This window comes from Jaculus jaculus, chromosome 2, assembly GCF_020740685.1.
Source record: "Jaculus jaculus isolate mJacJac1 chromosome 2, mJacJac1.mat.Y.cur, whole genome shotgun sequence".
NCBI classification, from domain to species: Eukaryota; Metazoa; Chordata; class Mammalia; order Rodentia; family Dipodidae; genus Jaculus; species Jaculus jaculus.
The window spans coordinates 43874446-43893571 of record NC_059103.1 but is presented as its reverse complement, the minus strand read 5'-3'; the positions used below and the strand labels follow the sequence as shown (position 1 = coordinate 43893571).

The 19126-nt window shown below is 49.2% G+C and overlaps 1 protein-coding gene across 3 annotated transcripts in view; it reads right to left on the bottom strand.

Moving 5' to 3' along the window:
* Loxhd1 (lipoxygenase homology PLAT domains 1) overlaps positions 1–19126 on the bottom strand; it is a 206281-nt gene that overhangs the window by 161781 nt on the left and 25374 nt on the right. For all 3 annotated transcript variants that reach the window (XM_045144249.1, XM_004656811.2, XM_004656812.2), the window contains exons 2-4: positions 16570–16684; positions 8198–8278; positions 7677–7861 (exon numbers count right to left, since the gene is read on the bottom strand). In XM_045144249.1, coding sequence (XP_045000184.1) covers positions 7677–7861; positions 8198–8278; positions 16570–16684 — 381 coding nt within the window. The remainder of the gene's footprint in view (positions 1–7676; positions 7862–8197; positions 8279–16569; positions 16685–19126) is intronic.

Below are 19126 nucleotides of genomic sequence, written 5' to 3'. Positions count from 1 at the left end.
AGCGCTTTGGAGGTCATGAGTGTATCCCCATTGGTCTCCTTCAGCCTGCCTGAATCCTGAAGGGGACCCTGGCACTGCGTGTCTCCAAAGTCCTTTCTAGTTCTGAGAGGCTGAGAGCTGGAGTCTGTATAAATGTAATCCTGAGGAGCCAACGCCATCCTAGGTGTGGGGAAAGAAGGGAGGACACCAGTCCTGCTCCGTGCCAGCTGCCACATCAAGTCCTCATGGCTGTTCCCCAGTTAACCTTAGGTTAATGGAGGGAAGGTTTGTGTCTTTTCACCTTGGCCCATGGTGTCAGAGTGCCTTCAGAGCCCACTGTGGCATTACAGAGCTGCTCAGTACATGGGGACAGGATCAGTGGTGGAGGCTGTTTACATCATAGCAGACCGGGGAGAAGAGCAAGCAGACCTAAAGTCCGGGTACACCCCCTGCAGGTCGCCCCAGTGACCTGCTTCCACCAGCCAGGCTCCACTTCCCAAAGGTTCTGCATGCCCCCAAAACAGCACCACCCGATAAAGACAAGAGGCCGCAACATGAACCTGTGTGAGACATTTCTGGTTCAAAGCCCAGCACCTCCCACCCCATACGGGCAAGGAGACGGCACAGTGCTCTGTATTTTACTGTGTTTGTGCAAGTGATGGACTAATAACTCAGTGTTCATAACAGAGAATGGGACCCCAATAGGATGAATGTGGGGGTGAAATGAGAGAAATGACCATAGCAGAGAGAACCTGAGGAGAAGGCTGAATCCAGACCCACCCACACTCCACTAATACCCAAATGATTCCAGAGGCCACCTAGCCCCAGCTATCAACAGAGGAAGGGTGGCAAAGGAATTGTGATGAGCCCCAGATCTTATTGCCACTGGGTTAGGAAGGCCAGAACTAGAACGTGGAATGTACATTTACCCTGTGTGCCTTTTGACCGAGACAGTTATATTTTATCATTAGTTATTCAATCGCTGTATGGAATTGTTCTATGGTATCCAGTAGAATCATTTAATTACTCAACGGTGTCCAGTAAGTCCTGGAAAGAAGTCACAGCTACTGATTTCCTTGGGAGAGCCTCACAGAGAGAGTGTGCAACAATGGACCAGGCTGTTGTCACTTAGCATTCGTATTGGCCCCACATAGTCCTCTAGAAGGTCTGTAAGCCACTGGAAGGTCAGCACGATTTACACACAACCTGAGTATGGTCATCACAACCCCCTTCTCGTCCTGTCCTCACCTCGAATGCATTCTGAACACCATGCCCCATGTGGCCTTGCCAAGATTCAGGGCACATCTGGAGCTGAGGGATAATCGGCGTGGCGCTCTCGGCATGGGCTATTATGAAATGGTAGTCCAGTTACCTCATGCAATGGCTGAAAAGAGAAAAGTATGTGGTGCCGAGAACAAACACAATCCCATTAGAACCCATTCCCAGGGTCTGGACCACTTTCAGCTTCCAGGCAGGCTGTTCCACTGGGCACGGCAAGTGCAAACACAACAATGAAAGGGCCACGTCACACCTCCAGCCTGGGAGTTCAGACACAAATGTCACCCACCCTTGCCCTTTGGTCTGCTCCTGGCCCACCTGCCCAAGTAGCTATTGCTTCTTGTGTGAGAGCACTTCTTGGTCACAAGCCTCCCTCTGTGAAGTACATGACAAAACTGCCTTCAGCTGTCCTCATTATCAATTCGCTAAAGATTAAATGTGCTAGGCTGGAGAGATGGCTTAGGAGTTAAGGCGCTTGCCTGCAAAGCCTAAGGACCTGGGTTCATCGCCCTAGAATCCATGTAAGCCAGATGCACAAGGTGGCACACAAGCCTGGAGTTAGTTTGCAGTGGTTAAGGCTCTGGTGAGCCAATTCTCTCTTGCTCGCTCTCTCCCCACCTCCTCTCTCTCTCATAAATAAAAAAAAGATTAAATGTGCCTTTAAAAAAGGCTTGTCAGAAGCTGGGGAAATAGCTTAGTGGTTAAGGTGCTTGCCTGCAAGACCAAAGGACCTAGGTTTGATTCCCCAGGACCCACGTAAGCCAGATGCACGAGGTGGCACATGTGTCTGAAGTTCATTTGCAGTGGCTGGAGGCTCTGGCATGTCTCTGAAATGCCTCATGGCACTTTCTCTCTTTCTCTCTCTCTCTCAAATAAATAAAAAATAAAATATTACAAAAAGGCTTGTCCTACACTGAAGATGGCTTGGCAGTTAAGGCACTTGCTTGCAAAGCCAAAGAACCCAGATTCGATTCCCCAAGACCCAAATAAGCCACATGCACAAAGTGGCACATGCATCTGCAGTTCATTTGTAGCAGCTGGAGACCCTGGCTTGCCCATTCTCTTTCTCTCTCTCTCCCAAATAAATAAGTATAGTTTGGGTTTTTTTTTGTTTGTTTGTTTTGTTTTTTTTTGAAAAAGGCTTGTCCTAATGACGCCTAGGGAACAAGTCCCATCTGGGAGCCGGGAAGGAGGCAGGCCTTGGTCCTCTGGGGACAAGGGCCTTCTCCCTCCACTGCTGAGAAGGCGTGAGTATGACGTCTTTGTGAGCCTTTATGCCTGGGTTCTGACAGCCTGCACTGTCAATAGCCCCCAGTCCAGCCTGTGCCTTTTTGGCAGAGATTTCCCAGGGCAATGTGCGGTGAGTTCGGTATTAGCTGAAGCCACCATGGTCATCTGGTAACTTCCAGATGACCTTTTCAAGGTGGGACGATTTGTAGGTTGTCCCTGAACCCTGGGCAACTGCTTTGCAGAAGAAGACAGGAAGTGGCATCACATTGGCACTGAGAAGGCCAGGCAGGGGCCACGTACACGAGTCTTGTTCATACCTCCCAACTACAGAGATTCTCCAATCTAAATTTATTAAGACCCAACATTGTGTCATCCCAAATCTGTCCTGAGAGATCACATCATCTTGCCAAGCCTTATACACCTTGACTACCTCTACTCCCCCTTCACCCCATACCCCAGCCCAGCCTCAAGAATGCGCTAAGAGCTTCCCTGGGGTCATAGGGAGCCTGTTTAGTCCTCGATTCTCAGCCTGTGTAGCCGCAGCAAGCTTATCAATTGCATGTGGGTATTGTGCCCTGGGACTGTCACAACAGTAGTGACACCAAAGTAGGGGTACTGAAATCAGTGAGTGGGAAACCTGTAGGCAGGCCAGGGAGACGAGGTGCTCAGCTAGCAGAGAGCCAGAGAAAGCCAGTACAGTAAGGAACCTCGGGGGACATCCAGTGCAACCTTCTGGTAAGATGAGGAAATGGATGCACGTAACATAACTTACTTGCCCAAAGTGACACGGTGACTAAAGGAAATATTAGACCCGAAGTCGATGCCCCCCAGGAGAGCTCTTTGCAACTGTGTCTGCTGCTGACCTTATAAATGGTATGTCACACGTGACCTTCCCCCCCCCCCGCCCCCAGATGACAAACGTAACGCTAACAAGTGTGCATACAAGCCCTTAAGTTCCAGGGACCAGGGGGGCAAGAACAATCACTGTGGGATAGGGGGAGACCCCATTGTTACACTCGGAGCAACCTGAGCTTGACTGAAGAGGCACACAGACCCACTGAATAGCTAGAGCTCAGAACTATGAGCGTTAGCCCCGTGTTGTGTCGCTTAGCCCATCCCAGAACACCTGGGAACTGCATCTCACACCATCGGCCAGAGGGACCTGCTCTGGCAGCCACTGAGGATGACATTGCACCTCACAGTGTGGGAGACTGGGCTTGGCTCCCAGCCCAGGGCTACCATTGGTGTGGAGATGGCACCACAGGAGCTGGGCCGCTGTGGATTCTGCACTGTCAAGAGAATGAGTCACGTCAGGCAGGATAGAAGAAACCCTCCAGGAAGGGAGGCAGACGTCCACGGCCATGGGAAGAACGCCAAGAGACAGATGGAAGGAAGGAAAATTCACAGCACTTCTGGAGCAGTTCAGTAGCTGAGCCTGTGTTCCCAGGGATGCTAAATGGAAGTGTGCTGGGAAGGGGAATGTCAGCCTTCAGAATACGCTAGGACCCTTACACCCACTCTCAGTGGGAGACTGTCATGGAGATGGCTGCCAAGTCCCCGTGAGGGCTCCATGCATGTCTGCAATGCCTAATGTGTGTGCTGTCTGCCTAGACCATTTGAGCCAGCCAAGATGGGGACCCCCACTCCTGCTGATTCAGTGGATATGAGTCAGGAGAATCCAGGTTTCTTTGGTGGCCTTGGCCAAGAACTGAGGACTTGAGGGAACAGGCATCTCTCTCAGTCTCTCTCTCTCTCTCTCTCTCTCTCTCTCTCTCTCTCTCTCTCTCTTTCTCTCTCTCTTCAGGTAGACAGGGCCCCTTTGTCTGCAAAGTTAACATGGCATACTGTCGCTGTTAAAAAAAAATGGGACTGGAGAGATGGTTTAGTAGTAGAAGTGCTTGCCTGAGAAGCTTAAGGACCCAGGTTCAACTCCCCAGTACCCACATACGGAAGGTGCACATGTGCACACGCACACACAGAGTAATGACTATTTAGAATATGTTCAAAAAAGTGGATCATTAAAAGACCCTGGGAGACCAAACTAATCTTGAAGAAGATTGCAAATTTTACACTTTCTGATTTTAAAACTTATTACAAAGCAAAAGAAGTGTGCGGGCTTAAGGACAGACATTTTGACCAATGTAATAGAACACAAATAAACCCTCATTCATATAATGAAATGATCATGAGTAAAAGGCAACCCATGGGTTGAAAGAAAAATATTCATAAACTTTATATCTGATGAGATCAACCATAACAATTAAACAACTTGACTTCTGAAAATGTGCAAAGAATCAGAATAGCCATTCCTTCAAAGAAAATATATAAATGACCATGAAGCATATGAAGATATTATCAACACTTTGGATCTTAGGGAAATGCAAATCAAAACTACGAAGAGGGTTGGAGAGATGTCTTACTGTTTAAGGCACTTGCCTGCAAAGCCTAAGGATGAACATTTGAATCTCCAGATCCCACATAAGCCAGACACACAAAAATGAGGCAAGCGCAAGGTTGCACATGCTCACTAGGCGGCACAAGCACTTGGAGTTTGATTACAGTGACTGAGGCCCTGGTGTGCCAATTCTCTCCCTCTCCCTCTGTCTCTGTCTCTCTCTCACTCACTCACTCACTCACTCACTCACTCTAGCTCTCTCTAAATTAAAAACAAATAAATAAATAAATAAATAAGTAAATAAATAAATAAAGATCTTTTTCAAAATTACAAACAAATGCAACTTTATGTCCACTGGATTGTTTTCACCAAAAGAACAAGTTCAGAGAAATTGGAACTCTCAGCATTGCTGGTGGGGAGTGTAAAATGGTGCAACCACCACCATAAAAATAAACATAGGGATTCCTCCAACTTCATTATGGAATCACCACATGACTGGGCAATCCCCATCACAGGGTGTGCACCCAGAGGAAGTGAAATCAGCAAGGGGATCCGCACACCCATGTTCACGGCAACTTCATTCACCAAAGCCAAAAGCTGAGAACAGCCCAATTGTTCATTGACAGATGAATGAATAAACAAGATATGCATTCAATAAAAATGTTAGTTAGCCTTAAAAAGAAATTAAAGCCGGGCGTGGTGGCGCACGCCTTTAATCCCAGCACTCGGGAGGCAGAAGTAGGAGGATCGCCATGAGTTCGAGGCCACCCTGAGACTACATAGTGAATTCCAGGTCAGCCTGAGCCAGAGTGAGACCCTACCTCAAAAAAACCAAAAAAAAAAAAAAAGAAATTAAAACTAGGGCTAGGGAGTTGGCTTAGCAGTAAGGTGCTTGCCTGCAAGGCCTAAGGACCCAGTTCGATTCTCCAGTACCCATGTAAACCAGATGCACAAAGTGGCACATGCATATGGAATTCATTTACAGTGGCTAGAGGCTCTGGCATACCCATTCCTTCTCTATCTGCACCCCCTCAAATAAATTTTAAAAAAAAAAAAATTTTTTTCTTTTTCGAGAAGGGTCTCACTGTAGATCAGGCTGACCTGGAAATCACTCTGTAGTCTCAGGGTGGCCTCGAACTCATGGCAATCCTCCTAACTCTGCCTCCCCAATGCTGGGATTAAAGGCGTGCGCCACCACGCCCAGCAAATAAAATATTTTAAAAAGAAGTTAAAATTAGAGGCTGGAGAGATGCCTCAGCAGTTAAAGTGCTTGCCTGCAAAGCCCAGTGACCTGTGTTTGATTCCCCAGTACCCATTTAAAGCCAGATGCACAAAGTGGGCGCATATATCTAAAATTGGTTTGCAGTAGCTACAGACCCTGACGTGTCCATTCTCTCCCTGCCCCCCTTCTCTCTTTCTCTCTCTTGTCTTTCTCTCTTTGTCTATCCCTGCTTGAAGATACATAAATATATGTATACATATATATAAGAAATTAAAAGCAGACACATGCTACAGTGTGGATGAATCTTGAAGATTTTAACTGAGTGAAATAAGCCTACATGATTCCATTTATATGAGATTCTTAGAGTTGTCAAACTCATAGAAACAGAAGATAGAGCCAAGGTGAGCAGAGGATAGGGTTACAGAAGATGAGTTCAAGTTCAACAGGGGGAGGCAGAGTCTCCGTTTGAGAAGATAATAAGTGCTGGAGATGGACGGTGGAAAAGGTAGCAAAAGAAAATAAACGTGTTTAATGCCTCTGAACTGTGCACCTACAACTGGTGGAGATGGTGATTTTTTTTTCCACCTTTTTTTTGTTTTTGTTTTTCAAGGTAGGGTCTCGCTCTAGCCCAGGCCAACTTGGAAGTCACTATGTGGTTACAGGGTGTCCTCCAACTCACAGCGATCCTCCTCCCTGGGCCTCCCGAGTACTTGGAGTAAAGGTGTGTGCCACCACACCCTGCCTTAGGTCGACTTTTTAGTAGGCAAAGGCTGAAAAAGGGACACAGGTTACAGTGTGCTCTATAGATTTTGTCCACTTATCTTCCGTTATTCCCACAGAACTATGGCGACTGAATGGAGGAGCTTTGGCCAGCGATATCATCTGAATCCAGAGTCTTCCCTGGTGGTTATGAATGTTTCCTGGGCATCATAAGAAAGGAGACTGGGGGCTGGGGAGATGGCTCTGTGGTTAAAGGCACTTACTTGCAAAGCCTGAGAGCCAGGATTGAACTCCCTAGCACCCATGTAAAGCTAGATGCACATGCATCTGGAGTTTCTTTGCAGTGGCAAGAGGCCCTGGGACACCCATTCACTCTCTCTCTTTCTCTCTCTCTCTCTCTCTCATATATATATGTATGTATGTATATGTATGTATATATATGTATGTATATGTATGTATATATATGTATATGTATATATGTATATGTTTATATATATATGATTAAAGGAAGAAGGAAGGAAGGAAAGGAGGGAGGAAGGAGGCAAAAGGAGACTGGGAAGGCTGCCTTGGTCCCAGAAGAGCTCTTGGTAGTAGACACTTATCAACAAGAATTCTTGAGAACACAGGAAGCCCCAGGACTGAGCCCACCCCCCATCATACCTCTAGGTCCTGTGTGCTTCCCGCTCCCTTGACCACCCTGCCTCCCCTCCCCAGTCCATAAGCTTGCTCCCGGGAGGGCCACAGAAAAAAGATAGGGTTTCACCAGGCTTTGGCCAACAGTAAAACAGGGTGAGGAGAGGAGGTAGAGCCCAGGCTGGGGTTGATGACGGGCAGACCGGCCTAGCCACTGACCTCTAGGCATGTCCATGGGGTTGAAGCTGGCCAGCAGGTCCCGGCACCACTGGCGGTCACCCTCAACCTTGCTCAGCCAGTTATTGCAGTTGAAGTAGAAACGGAGATGAGGCCTCTTCATATCGGTCACAATGACATGGTTCAGGTACCAGCTTGCATTCAAGCCTGTGTTATCATGCTCAATCCTAGAGAAAGCCAACACCTACACGTTCACTGGCAGAACCAAGGGTACCCAAAGATTATTCCAAAGATAGCTCCAGTTATTTGGTGACTTGAATTTAGAAAAGTTTCCTTGTCTATGAATTGAGGGTATCTTATAGTTAATGATTGCCACTGCAATACACTGCCTGCATCTCAGCCCCTTCCCCAGCCATGTCCCACATCCTCTTAGCTTCATCCAAGATGGAAGGATCTTGACCTTTGATATTCCTTCAAATGGCAGCCAGGGAGGAATCAATATTCAGAAAATGTCAATATTGTCTTTATCATCACCCGCACCCTGGCCAGGGGCCAGCTCTCACCTGATTTTATAGATGAGGCCCACGTTGTTCGTTCTCACCCGGAACACATCGACGTTGGCTTTCTCGAAAGCAGACTCACTCCTGCAGTGAACATGGACAGTTAGTGCCAATCGGTGCTTGGCTCATGGGCTCTTGAACAGAACCAAGGGCTGGCATCCTCCTCCTCTTCCATCATCCCACTCCCAGGGAGAGTGGCATTCAACTGGACCCCATTCTAAGACTCCTGTCTGCCTTGCTTGGAGAGGAGGAGGCCAAAGGTGGGCAGTAACGCTCCTTACTCTCACACTTGGGTTCTTGTTTGGCCCTTACGGCAAGTATGGTGGGCAGACTTGGCCCCATTTTAGGGACGAACAAACTTCTAGCTGGTGGCAGAGCTCTCCACAGTCACAGTCCCATTCCTGCTGGGGGCTCGGGTTGGGAGGTTGGAGGAAGAGGGAGGGGGTGACGGATGCCTTGGTGACCTTGGGTCTGTCCCCTCACCAGCCTTACTCTTTGTGAGAAGGGTTGCAATGGCAGCCCAAGTAGATGCAGACCTTGGGTCATCTTTCATGCCTGCCATTCCAACAGGAAATGGAACGCCCCCATCCAATCCAGCCACCAACCACCAGGGAAGTGAGGGCGGTGAGGGAAATGCATAATTGGCATCCAGCAGGCAGGGTGACCAGACGAAGTGCCCCTGAGCTGTCCTGCAGTGCAGAGTACTTGGGCGAATACCAGCTTCGGAGCCTCTAACATTCAAGCCGTTTGGACACTGAGGGCCGGAGGCACCTTTGCCTCAGAATCCGCCGGAGTTGAAGCCTCATGCCAACACCTGCTCCATCTTCTACGTGGACCAGGAACCCAAATGACCAGAGCCCAGATCTTCCAGCACCAAGTCCTGCCCCACAGCCGAGCCCTCTGAGTTGAGAGTGTAGACTCCTCCCTGTGCTCCCAGCCAGTGCTCCCTGAGACTAGCACACAACTCAGGGGAAGAGAGAAATCACAGAAGACGTGTGCCTGTGCTATGGCTTGCACTTTAAATGTCCCTCTCCCATAAAGCCCATGCGTTTAGAGCTCTTTCCGCAGCCTGGGTGCTGTTGGGAAACCTTTAAACAGTAGTGGCTAGAAGTATAGCTCAGTGGTAGAGCACTTGCCTAGCATGTATGAGGCGTTAGGAGAGATTCCCAACACTGCAAAATAAATAAAGTGGAGCCTAATGGGAGGAAGTCAGGTCACTGGGGAAACCCCTTGAAGGGTGTGTTTCTCTCTCTCTCTTTGCTTCCTGGCAGCCATGAGGTGAGCAACTTGCTCCACAGCTGTCTGTCTCACCCCAGACCAGAAAACAGCATAGCCAACGGATCATGGGCTGAAACCTCCCAAACAATGAAGCAAAATAAAACTTTGCTCTGTTCAAGTTGGTTTATCTTAGGTACTTGTTACAGCAATGAAAAGCTGACCAACACCACTTATAATTATGAACATTTGTTGGCCATCAATATACCACAAAATAAAAGGGAGGGTGGAGGGCCTTCTCTCCAAGGCCACAAGGCTCAGGTTCTGTACCAAGAAGGCCTTTGAGGTTCTTCAGAGCCATTCTGCAGATGAACCCACTTTGGTAAGCAATCTTCCATGGGGAGAAGTTTCCTTAAGGTGCAAAAACATCATGCGGCAGAGGCCCAGGCCATCCTAGAGGACAGAGCTCATGAAAACGTGCACTGAGGCAGCCTTGCAAGTGACAGAAGCCCAAAGGTGCAATCTGGGCACAGATAAGTGAGGCGGAGAGACTGGCAGAACCTTCTGGGTTGGCTAGAGGCAAAAGGAGACTCCCAGGCTGATGGTGCGTGTTTGTGCTCAGGTGGGGCTTGCTGAGGGAGGGCAGGAGGGTGGGACCAAGCCATGCTGGCTACACAGGCTCTACTCCACCATCACCATAAGAAAAAGAGGAAGTGTCAGGCTAAAGCTCCAGGAAGAGCAAGGATTCTAAGTTTCTTCTGTGAAGAACAGGTTGGCCTCCTTCCTGGAAAATAAAGTTTCTAGACCCAACATTGAACAGAGAAACTAAACTACATTTTTTAAAAAAAGCTGGAGGGATGGCTTAGCGGTTAAGGCATTTGCCTGCAAGGCCAAATGACCCAGGTTCAATTCCCCAGGACCCACGTTAGCCAAACACACAAAGGGGCACATGCGTCTGGAGTTCATTTGCAGTGGCTGGAGGTCCTGGCATGCCCGTTCTCTCCCTCTTTCTCTGTCAAATAAATAAACAAAAATAAAATATTTTTAAAAAGACTAGCCGGGCATGTTGGTGCACACCTTTGATCCCAGCACTTGGGAGGCAGAGGCAGGAGGATCTCTGTGAGTTCAAGGCCACCCTGAGACTACATATGAACTCCAGGTCAGCCTGGGCTAGAGTGAGACCCTACCTCGAAAAAGCAAAAACAAAAAAAGGGGGGGGGGCTGGAGAGATGACTTAGTGGTTAAGGTGCTTGCCTGTGAAGCCTAAGGACCCAGGTTCAACTCCCCATATTCCACATAAGCCAGACACACAAGGTGACACAAGTGCAAGTTTGCACATAAGGTGATATGCACATCTGGAGGTTGACTGCAGTAGCCGGAGCCCTGACACGCTAATTCTCTCACGTGTGCTCCCCCCCCCCCATAAATAAAAGAGAGGGAGAAACTAAACCAAACCAGCACTCCTGAGGGTCTGGCTGATGTGCAAATTTACTTCTGTAGGGAAACAATAGCCCACTCCAGCTTGGTTCAGGGTCTTAAGTAAGTTGGAAAGACATGGATTCTGCACATCAGGATCTTGTCAATGAGAAACAGAGACATGAATAATGGTATTTTCTCTGTTGGCATGTAACAAAAAAAAAACTGATTTTTTTTTTTTTTAGCAAATAAGAATTTCTATAGTAAATGAATACCCTAAGGAATGGGGATCCCTGAGAAGCTACATGATTAAATGTTTTGCACCCATTAACAATCCTATTATAAAAGAATGTTAAACGAAATAATAACAAATGTGTGATACAAGCTTGGGAGAAAAACAGGTTAAATGAAATATATGAATAGAGAACAGTCAATCCAAACAGGGTACCATCTTCACTTAAGCACAATGGCGTGTAGGAGGATTCATACAAAAATAAAAATATCATGTCTACAGGCTAAGATTGTGATAAGTGTTGGTTATTTGCTCTTGTCTATATTGATTTCAAATTTTCCGAACAGAAAACAAATTGCTTTTGAAATTCTGGAAGCAAGCACAGCCCCATGTGTCAGGAACCCTCTTCCCCCTGCAGGCTGACAGGAACAAACTGTCTGAAGATCTGGGGACCACTGGGTGTCATTTTCTTAGGGTGCAAGATATCTGGACAACAGTCACTGGCAGTGAGCAGGGGAAGAGGAGCAAGTGTCTCTATTCATGTTCCTTTGTGGTACGTGTGCATGTGTGTGTTCATATGTGTGAATCTGGGGTGCCCATGCCATAACACACCCGTGGAGGTCAAAGGACATCTTTCCAGAGTTGTTCCTTGCCTCTACCTCATGGGAGACAGAGTCTCTCATTCTCATTATTGTTCTCCTTGGTGTGTTCACCAGGCTACCTGGTCCAAGAGCCCACAGTCTCTTATCTCCAGCTCCCATCTCACCGTGGGCATGCAGGGGTTACAGAAGCCTGCAATACTTCCAGCTGTTTTAAAAATTATTTATTTATTACAGAGAGGGAGAGAGAGAATGGGTGTGCTGGCCACTGCAAACAAACTCCAGATGCATGTGCCACCATGTGCATCGCTTACATGGGACCTGGAGAATCAAGCCTGGATCCTTGGGCTTCACAGGCAAGTGCCTTACCTGCAAAGCCACCTCTCCAGCCCAGGCTTCCAGCTTTTACACGGAGTCTGGTGTTCTGAACTCAGGTACTCCGGCTTGTGCAGCAAGAGCTTTATCCACTGAGCCATCTCTCCAGCCCTTCCTACCCAGTTTTTCTATCTGTCTGTGTTTTCGAGGTAGAGTCTCACTCCGGCCCAAGCTGACCTGGAATTCACTATGTCGTCTCAGGGTGGCCACAAATTCATAGCAACCCTCCTACCTCTGCCTCCCAAGTGCTGGGATTAAAGAAAGGCATGCGCCTCGACTCCAGTTTTTTAATCAAAGACCAGGTGTGACTTAGAAGGCAAGCAGCTGCCTTTCTTGGGTGTGTCTCCGAGATTTATGGGACGCTGGGCAAGCCACTTTTGGCGAAGGGGAGCCCTACTTCATGACAGGTTCCAGTGAGCTTGTTAAATTGCAGTCCCTGGGGCTGGGCGCGAGGTAATGGTCTGCCGGGGCCAGCAGAGGGCGCAGTGCAGGCATTCCAAGGCCACGCGGCGGGGCGGGGTGTGCCCTGCTGGGGCTTTGCCAGGTGTGATGTGAGCTTTCGCAGAGCTCAGGACACGGAGACCAACCAGCCTGTCCTTGGCATGCAGGAAGGCCTCTCTTCAGAGAAAAAACAAAAAGCCATGTAGGTGGGTTTGGCGCACTCTGCGCTCAGGGAGTGGTGGGGCCCGTCGCAAACAAGTCCCGAACCCTGCCCGCCCTTGAGTCAGATCCTAAAACACCCACTTGGGGTAAGTGAGAAACGTCAGCAGTACAAGCTCCTCGGGCTTCCCAGTGGGCGGCTGGGCCTCACCACGGCTCCTTCCCCAGCCTCAAATAAAGGAAGTCTGGTGCGGTGCCCTGCCCATGCCACCACTCAGCGCCCCTGCCCGCCCCCTCCCCAGGAAGAGCCCTGTGGGCTGCACAAGGCATTTTAACCACCAAGCAGGCGAAGCCCCCGAGCTAAAATTAAAATGCCAGGCATTCTCCAACACACTCGGGGTGGGGTGGGGGGGTGTGAATTCTCAGCAAGAAAACGGTGTTCCAGAAGATACATGAAATCCCATCCTTTTGCCATATCTTGGACGTGTGGTCTCCTGAGTAACAGGAAGGGACCAGGAAACCCAGAAGATGGGTGATTCCTCTCAAAGCCATGATTGTGGGAACTTCACTGGGGTGGGGGCTCATTAGCTCATGGGAGAAGCTAAGAGCATGACTACAATTCTTCACTGCCTAGGAGTCAGGCCCTAAAGCCTGTTCTGAAGAAGGTATTACATTATATTTGAGGCAGGGGAGAGGGAAGCCAGGACGTGGAGACAGTCACAGGAATGAGCCAGAGTCAGGGAATGATCGAATAGGGAGAAGAGGGCTGGAGAGATGGCTTAGCAGTTAAGGCGTTTGCCTGAGAAGCCAAAGGACCTAGGTTCGATCCTCCAGGACGCGCGTAAGCCAGATGCACAAGGGGCTCATGCATCTGAGTTCGTTTGCAGTGGCTGGAGGCCCTGGCATGCCCATTGTCTCTTTGTCTTCCTCCTCTTCTCTTCTCTTCTCTTCTCTTCTCTTCTCTTCTCTTCTCTTTCTCTCTCTATCTCTCTCTCTCTCTCCTTGCAAAGAAGAAGGCTGAGAGGAGGAGGGAGGGGGACGAGAGATGTGACCAGAGGCTGTAGAGAAAGAGGTCAGAAGTGATTCCAAGAAAGGTAGTGGCTGAAATTTAAGACTAAGGGATCTAGTATTCTATCTTAAGTTGTTTGCACAGTTGCAGCGTGAGCTCTTTCTAGGACCCAACAGTCAGAGAAGACCATTATATATAAATATACAAAAGCACACGTGCATATGTGCGTGTGTGTTGGCGTAAGTCTGCCCCAGCTGACACAGCGACCTTGGCTTGGAATGGGTGTGGAATGGGTGGAGAGGAAGGAAGAGCTGACTGTGGGACTCACGGAGGAGATGGCGGTGATTGAAAACCACCAGTGACCATTGCGTCTGGGATCCGGAGCCGACGACCTTGGCTGTCACCTAGGTCTGTTGCACAGGCATCCTGAATCCCTCGGAAGCCCAGCTTGGTCTCCTAGACCCAGTCTCCAGCCTGCGTTGCATCTACACCACGGTCTTTGTAGACAGTGCCCTCGGTTCTCACCGCAGCCAGAGCCTGGCCTCCTCCTCCCTCTCTGCCGTCCATGCTCACAGTGGTGGTATCCCTGCAGCCAGAGGTATCAACCACCACCGTGAGCTGAGCAATCCCTGCTCGGCTTCCAAGCAAGGCCTGCTCCAGTGCTGGCAGGGCTCCTACTCTCTCTGCAGACTCTGGCGAACTGCTCCTCAGGGTCCAGCCAGCCCTCTGAGCTGCTCTCTTACCTGAGTCCATCCCACCACCAGAGACCCTCTGGCCACGTGCCACCTCAGGCTGTTGAGCTCAGCTTATCCACTAACCAAGTGGGACAGAGGTGGAGGCCCAGACTGTCCTTCCCCTGCCCTCCCTGTGCAGCCCACACCATCTCTGCACTGCCTTCTCCAGCCTCACCAGCATTCACATGGCTGGTGTCAAGCTCTCCTGACCAGAGGGCTGGCATCCTAGGCAGTCCAGTGCCCTTGCTGCCTAACCTCAAGCATGACACAGATCTAGGCAGAGCCTCACCAGCAACCCTTGGGTCATTAGGGTTGCAGAGTCCTGTCCTTGGGCTGGTCCTGGAGAATCTGGCTTCCATGTCCTACTGACAGCTCATCCAAACCTTCTTCTTCACCACCATATAGTCTTTCTGTCCCTGCTGAGAGGGAAGACTCCCAGGATGGGGACTCGGGGACATCCCCTCATATGGCCTTGTATCAGAGACTCTAGGCCTGCTCCAGGGGAGTTTTGACAAGTGAACAGATGTGGGGCGGGAAGAGGGGAAGCTGAGGATACTGGGTGCATAAAAAGAGGGAGTACAGTGAGAGACTTCTGCACAAAGAAAAAGTGCATTTTGTGCAGCCTGACGCTACCTACACAAGACCATCATAATAGGAGGAAAAGATGGTAACATCAAAATAAGAGAGACTGGTTGAGAGGGGGAAAAGGATATATATGATGGAGAGTAGAGTTAGGAAGGAGAAAGTGGGGGAGAGGAGAGAATTACCATGGCTTATTGTCTATAATTAAATAAATAAAATAAATCATTTTAAATAAATTTTAAACAATAAAAAAGGCAGTCTCGGGCCCCAGAAGCCAGTTGGCCACCTCCCCTTGGCTAGTGGCATCTCTCTTATGCCACACTTTCTGGGAGGACATATGGCAAAAGAGAGTGGACATTTCATGTATTCCCTTTACCGTGCCCACAGCACTGCAGGGAAAGACTTCCACGAACGAGTCACGTGCAGTGTGAACAGTACAAGGAGGCTGGTACCCTGTTCTGCAGAAATGGACAAAATACAGTGTTATGCCTGCCTCCATCCGGCTGCAGGGTGCCACTGCCCACACTCAAGGCAGGCACACACTGAGAAGCTGAACAGCCTGCAAAGCAAAGTCCTGAGTCTTTGACCCTGGGAAACCCACCCCTCTAGAGCCCCTTGGTCATCCTTTGAGGTGCCAGGCCACAAACCCTACAGACCACACCTAGAGTTTCTCACATACAGACCCTAGGTCTGCAGGGCCATGTAGTCAAGTAAGATGTCTGTACCAAGAATGTGGGTGAAGAAACAGCTTGCCCACCAGAAAGCTTTAGAACTGTGAGCCACTCATTGCTTCTCTCTGGACCTCAGTTTCCCCATGAACACAGTAGAATAGATCACTGGTTTCAAAGAGCTCTGATACAACTACATGAAGATCCTATCCAGAAACCCAGTCTGTCAATGGTAACAGAGAGTGGGGCTGTTCTGAAAGACGGGGCTCAGAGCTAGCTGGTCCAGACAGCACAGACTTAAAGGCAACTAAACACACATCCCCACGGCCCCGAGCCATCTCTGAAATTCTCTGATTCTTTTTGTTCGTGCCTGTGTGTGTGCAGTGAAGGAGACCAAACAGAATACAGCCTCTGCCCTTGGGGGGGTCATAAAAGCAAAAGGCATGGGCATCTGGGCCACACACAGCTGCACACACAAGTACACAAGTATACACATGACATGACCCATATGCCAAGTGTGTGTGCCTGCCAGACAGGTTTCCAAAGATGCTGTTCTCTATGAGCCCTCCATGCCAAGCATCTTAAGCTCATCACATCCTCGCATGCCTGATCCTTGCAACATTCCATCTCCCAACAGTCAACGGAGGAGATCAGGCTTTGAATGCAATGAGATGTGGCCAAAAGCACATGACGCTGAGTGGTAAAGCTTATCCTAGACCCAGATTCTTTGTCCTGAGTGTCTTGTTTTCCCACATCAAAGGAGTTCTTGGAAGGTTCAAACTAGGCATCTCTGTTCACAAAATCATGAGAGGGGCAGGAAGGTACCCCAACTGAGATACACTGAGGCTCCTGGATGCTTAGCATGCCCGTAGTTGGGTGGTCCTCTCCAGAGCAGAAGGCCACCCCTGTGTTCCATTAGCCCACCTGGGCCAAAGCAGTACTTACTTGCTGGTGAGATGAAGCTTGGGAGAGAGTCCATTCTCTCCAAAAATTGTAATGAAGACATTGGCATCCGTCCCTGCACCACGAACATCTCCCGTGGCTGTGACCACTTCGTACACTGGAAAGGGAAGGAAGACATATTGCAGGCTCAGAAAGGAACCCATAGGCTGAAGAGATGGCTAAGCGGTTAAGGTGCTTGCCTGCAAAGTGAAAGGACCTCGGTTCAATTCCCCAAGACCCATGTAAGCCAGATGCACAAGGTGGCACATGCATCTGGAGTTCTTTGCAGTGGCTGGAGGCCCTGATGTGCTCATTCTTTATCTTTCTCTCTTTCTCTCTCTCTCTGTCAAATAAATAAATAAATTTTTAAAATAAAATATTTAACAAAAAGAAAAAGGAAAGGAACCCATAATGCCATCTTCACAAGCCTTAGAGCCAGGATCAGGCCCTGCTACAGGACCAAAACTGACCCTTAATACCATATAGTGCTTTGGAAAATGGGAACCCTGAGAGCAGAGAAACAAGGCCCTGCATGAGTAAGCCACCAGGGACTAGGCATGCCAAGCTTTGCAAGGCATTAGTCTTTGGTGGGGGCATTGAGTTCCCTCTCTTGGTCCCCTGGAAGCTTGTTCAGCTTATTGTCAACACCTTGCGTGGCCTGGCCGTCAGTACCTGCCTGTTGGCTGGGGAAGAATCTCTCCAATTCTTAGAAGTGATAGCATCTGCCCTAGTCGGGGAAGTGAGCAGGATGAAGCAGGGACATGAGCTGGCCGGGAGAGGTGCTGGCAAGGCTGCAGGAATGTGCCTGCACAGACCTGCCTAGTCAGGCTTGGTGCAGCCAGCTGCTGTAGAGCCATGTGGCCTCTGCCAGGCAAGGGACACACCCACAGCACCACTCCATGCAGCTGCTACTCCAGTCTCCAAAATACACATGTGTCTCCATCCTGTTTTATGAAGAGATTCACTTCTGAGTCCCTGGGGGGGGGGACACTTATCACCCATGAATATAGTAAGGGAGACAGCATGGAGAACTGGCTAAATGTGGGTGTTTGAAATATTCAGGACAGGCTGGGGTGATAGCTTAGTGGTTAAGGCACTTGCCTGTGAAGCCTAAGGACCCATGTTTGACTCTCCTTATCCCATGTAAGCCAGACGCACAAAGGGAAGGCAAGTGCAAGGTCACACATGCCCACTAGGTGGCACAAGTGTCTGGAGTTCGATTTCAGTAGCGGAGGTACTGGCACACCAATTTTCTCTCTCTCTCAAAACAATTTTCAATGAAATATTCAGGACAAACATCAGTATCCAGCACATCACATGTGAACACCAACTCTTGATAAGTGTGATCAAGACTGACACTGACTGACTTCTATGTGCCCAACCCTGAGCTTGCGCTTGGCTCTTGTTATCACACTTGGTTATAACAACAAGCCTCCGATCACCCCTACTTCTGGGCTTTTCAGAGTAGGTATCTGGTTACTAAATAGACTTGTGCCACCCTGAAGAGGCCCCAAGCATTGAGATGACATTTTAACGTAGTTAGACATTCATTATTCAAACCCACCTAGTCACAATCCATTCCATTCAGGGAGTTTGTCCTGGGTACAAATGTCAAAGTTGAGGGTCGGGAGACAGAGAATGCGGGTACTTCTGAGTGCCTGTTTGTGCTCAGCCGTGTTATAAGCATGTTACATGTGCTACTCACCCTTCCCCACAGACATGGGTCTTGGTGTGTTGGACAAAGTGCTGGAGGTCAGGGCCACGGAGATCTAGGGGTAGCCACTGGCTGTCCACTTAGGAGAAGGGTGACTGGACAAGTGCCTGCAACACTGGACAGTAACTCCTGGTTTGCAGAGCTGTTCTGGAGATTCACGATGATGTGTGCAGAGACTCTGGCACATACAAGGTACCCAAGAAACAGCCTTTCTCTTCTTAAACTATTTGTTCATGCAGAAAAGCCCGTTTCGCCCCAGAGCTAGCACCTGCTCCTGTGGCAGACAGGATGCTAGCTCAAGCACCACGTGTGTGATGCGCATATTGCAGAGGTCGGCCAGGAGCACCTGGAGTCCTCACGTGGTCCTTCCAGGCCTGTGAATACCAGGGGCAGCGGGGTTTGGTTATGGGTGGCACACTGGATGGCCCCTGGCCCTGACAAAGCTGCAATGTGAGGAGGAAAAGGAAGTAGCACGTGTGTGTAACTCCACCCCTCGTGACAACCAAGGCTTGATTCTTCTCTTTAACCCTAGGGAGCCTGATCTGCGAACAACCCCAGAAGCTCCCCCTCCAACCAGCCAAGCTGGGCACAGTCCTGCACTGTTGCCCCCATGGCCTACACATACACCAGGGCATTTCCAAGTCTAGTGTCCACAGGAGAATGGCCAGACTGGGGTCATTTATAGAAAGAAGCTGGGGATGCTTGATTTGGAGAAGAGGAGAGTCTGGGATACAGGACAAAAGTGAAAAGGCTATCTCAATAGTTTGTTTAGGGACACAGTTGCTTCCTAAGTCAGACACTAGAAGTTCAGAAGTTGATCACTTGGATTTAACTACAATTAATGTC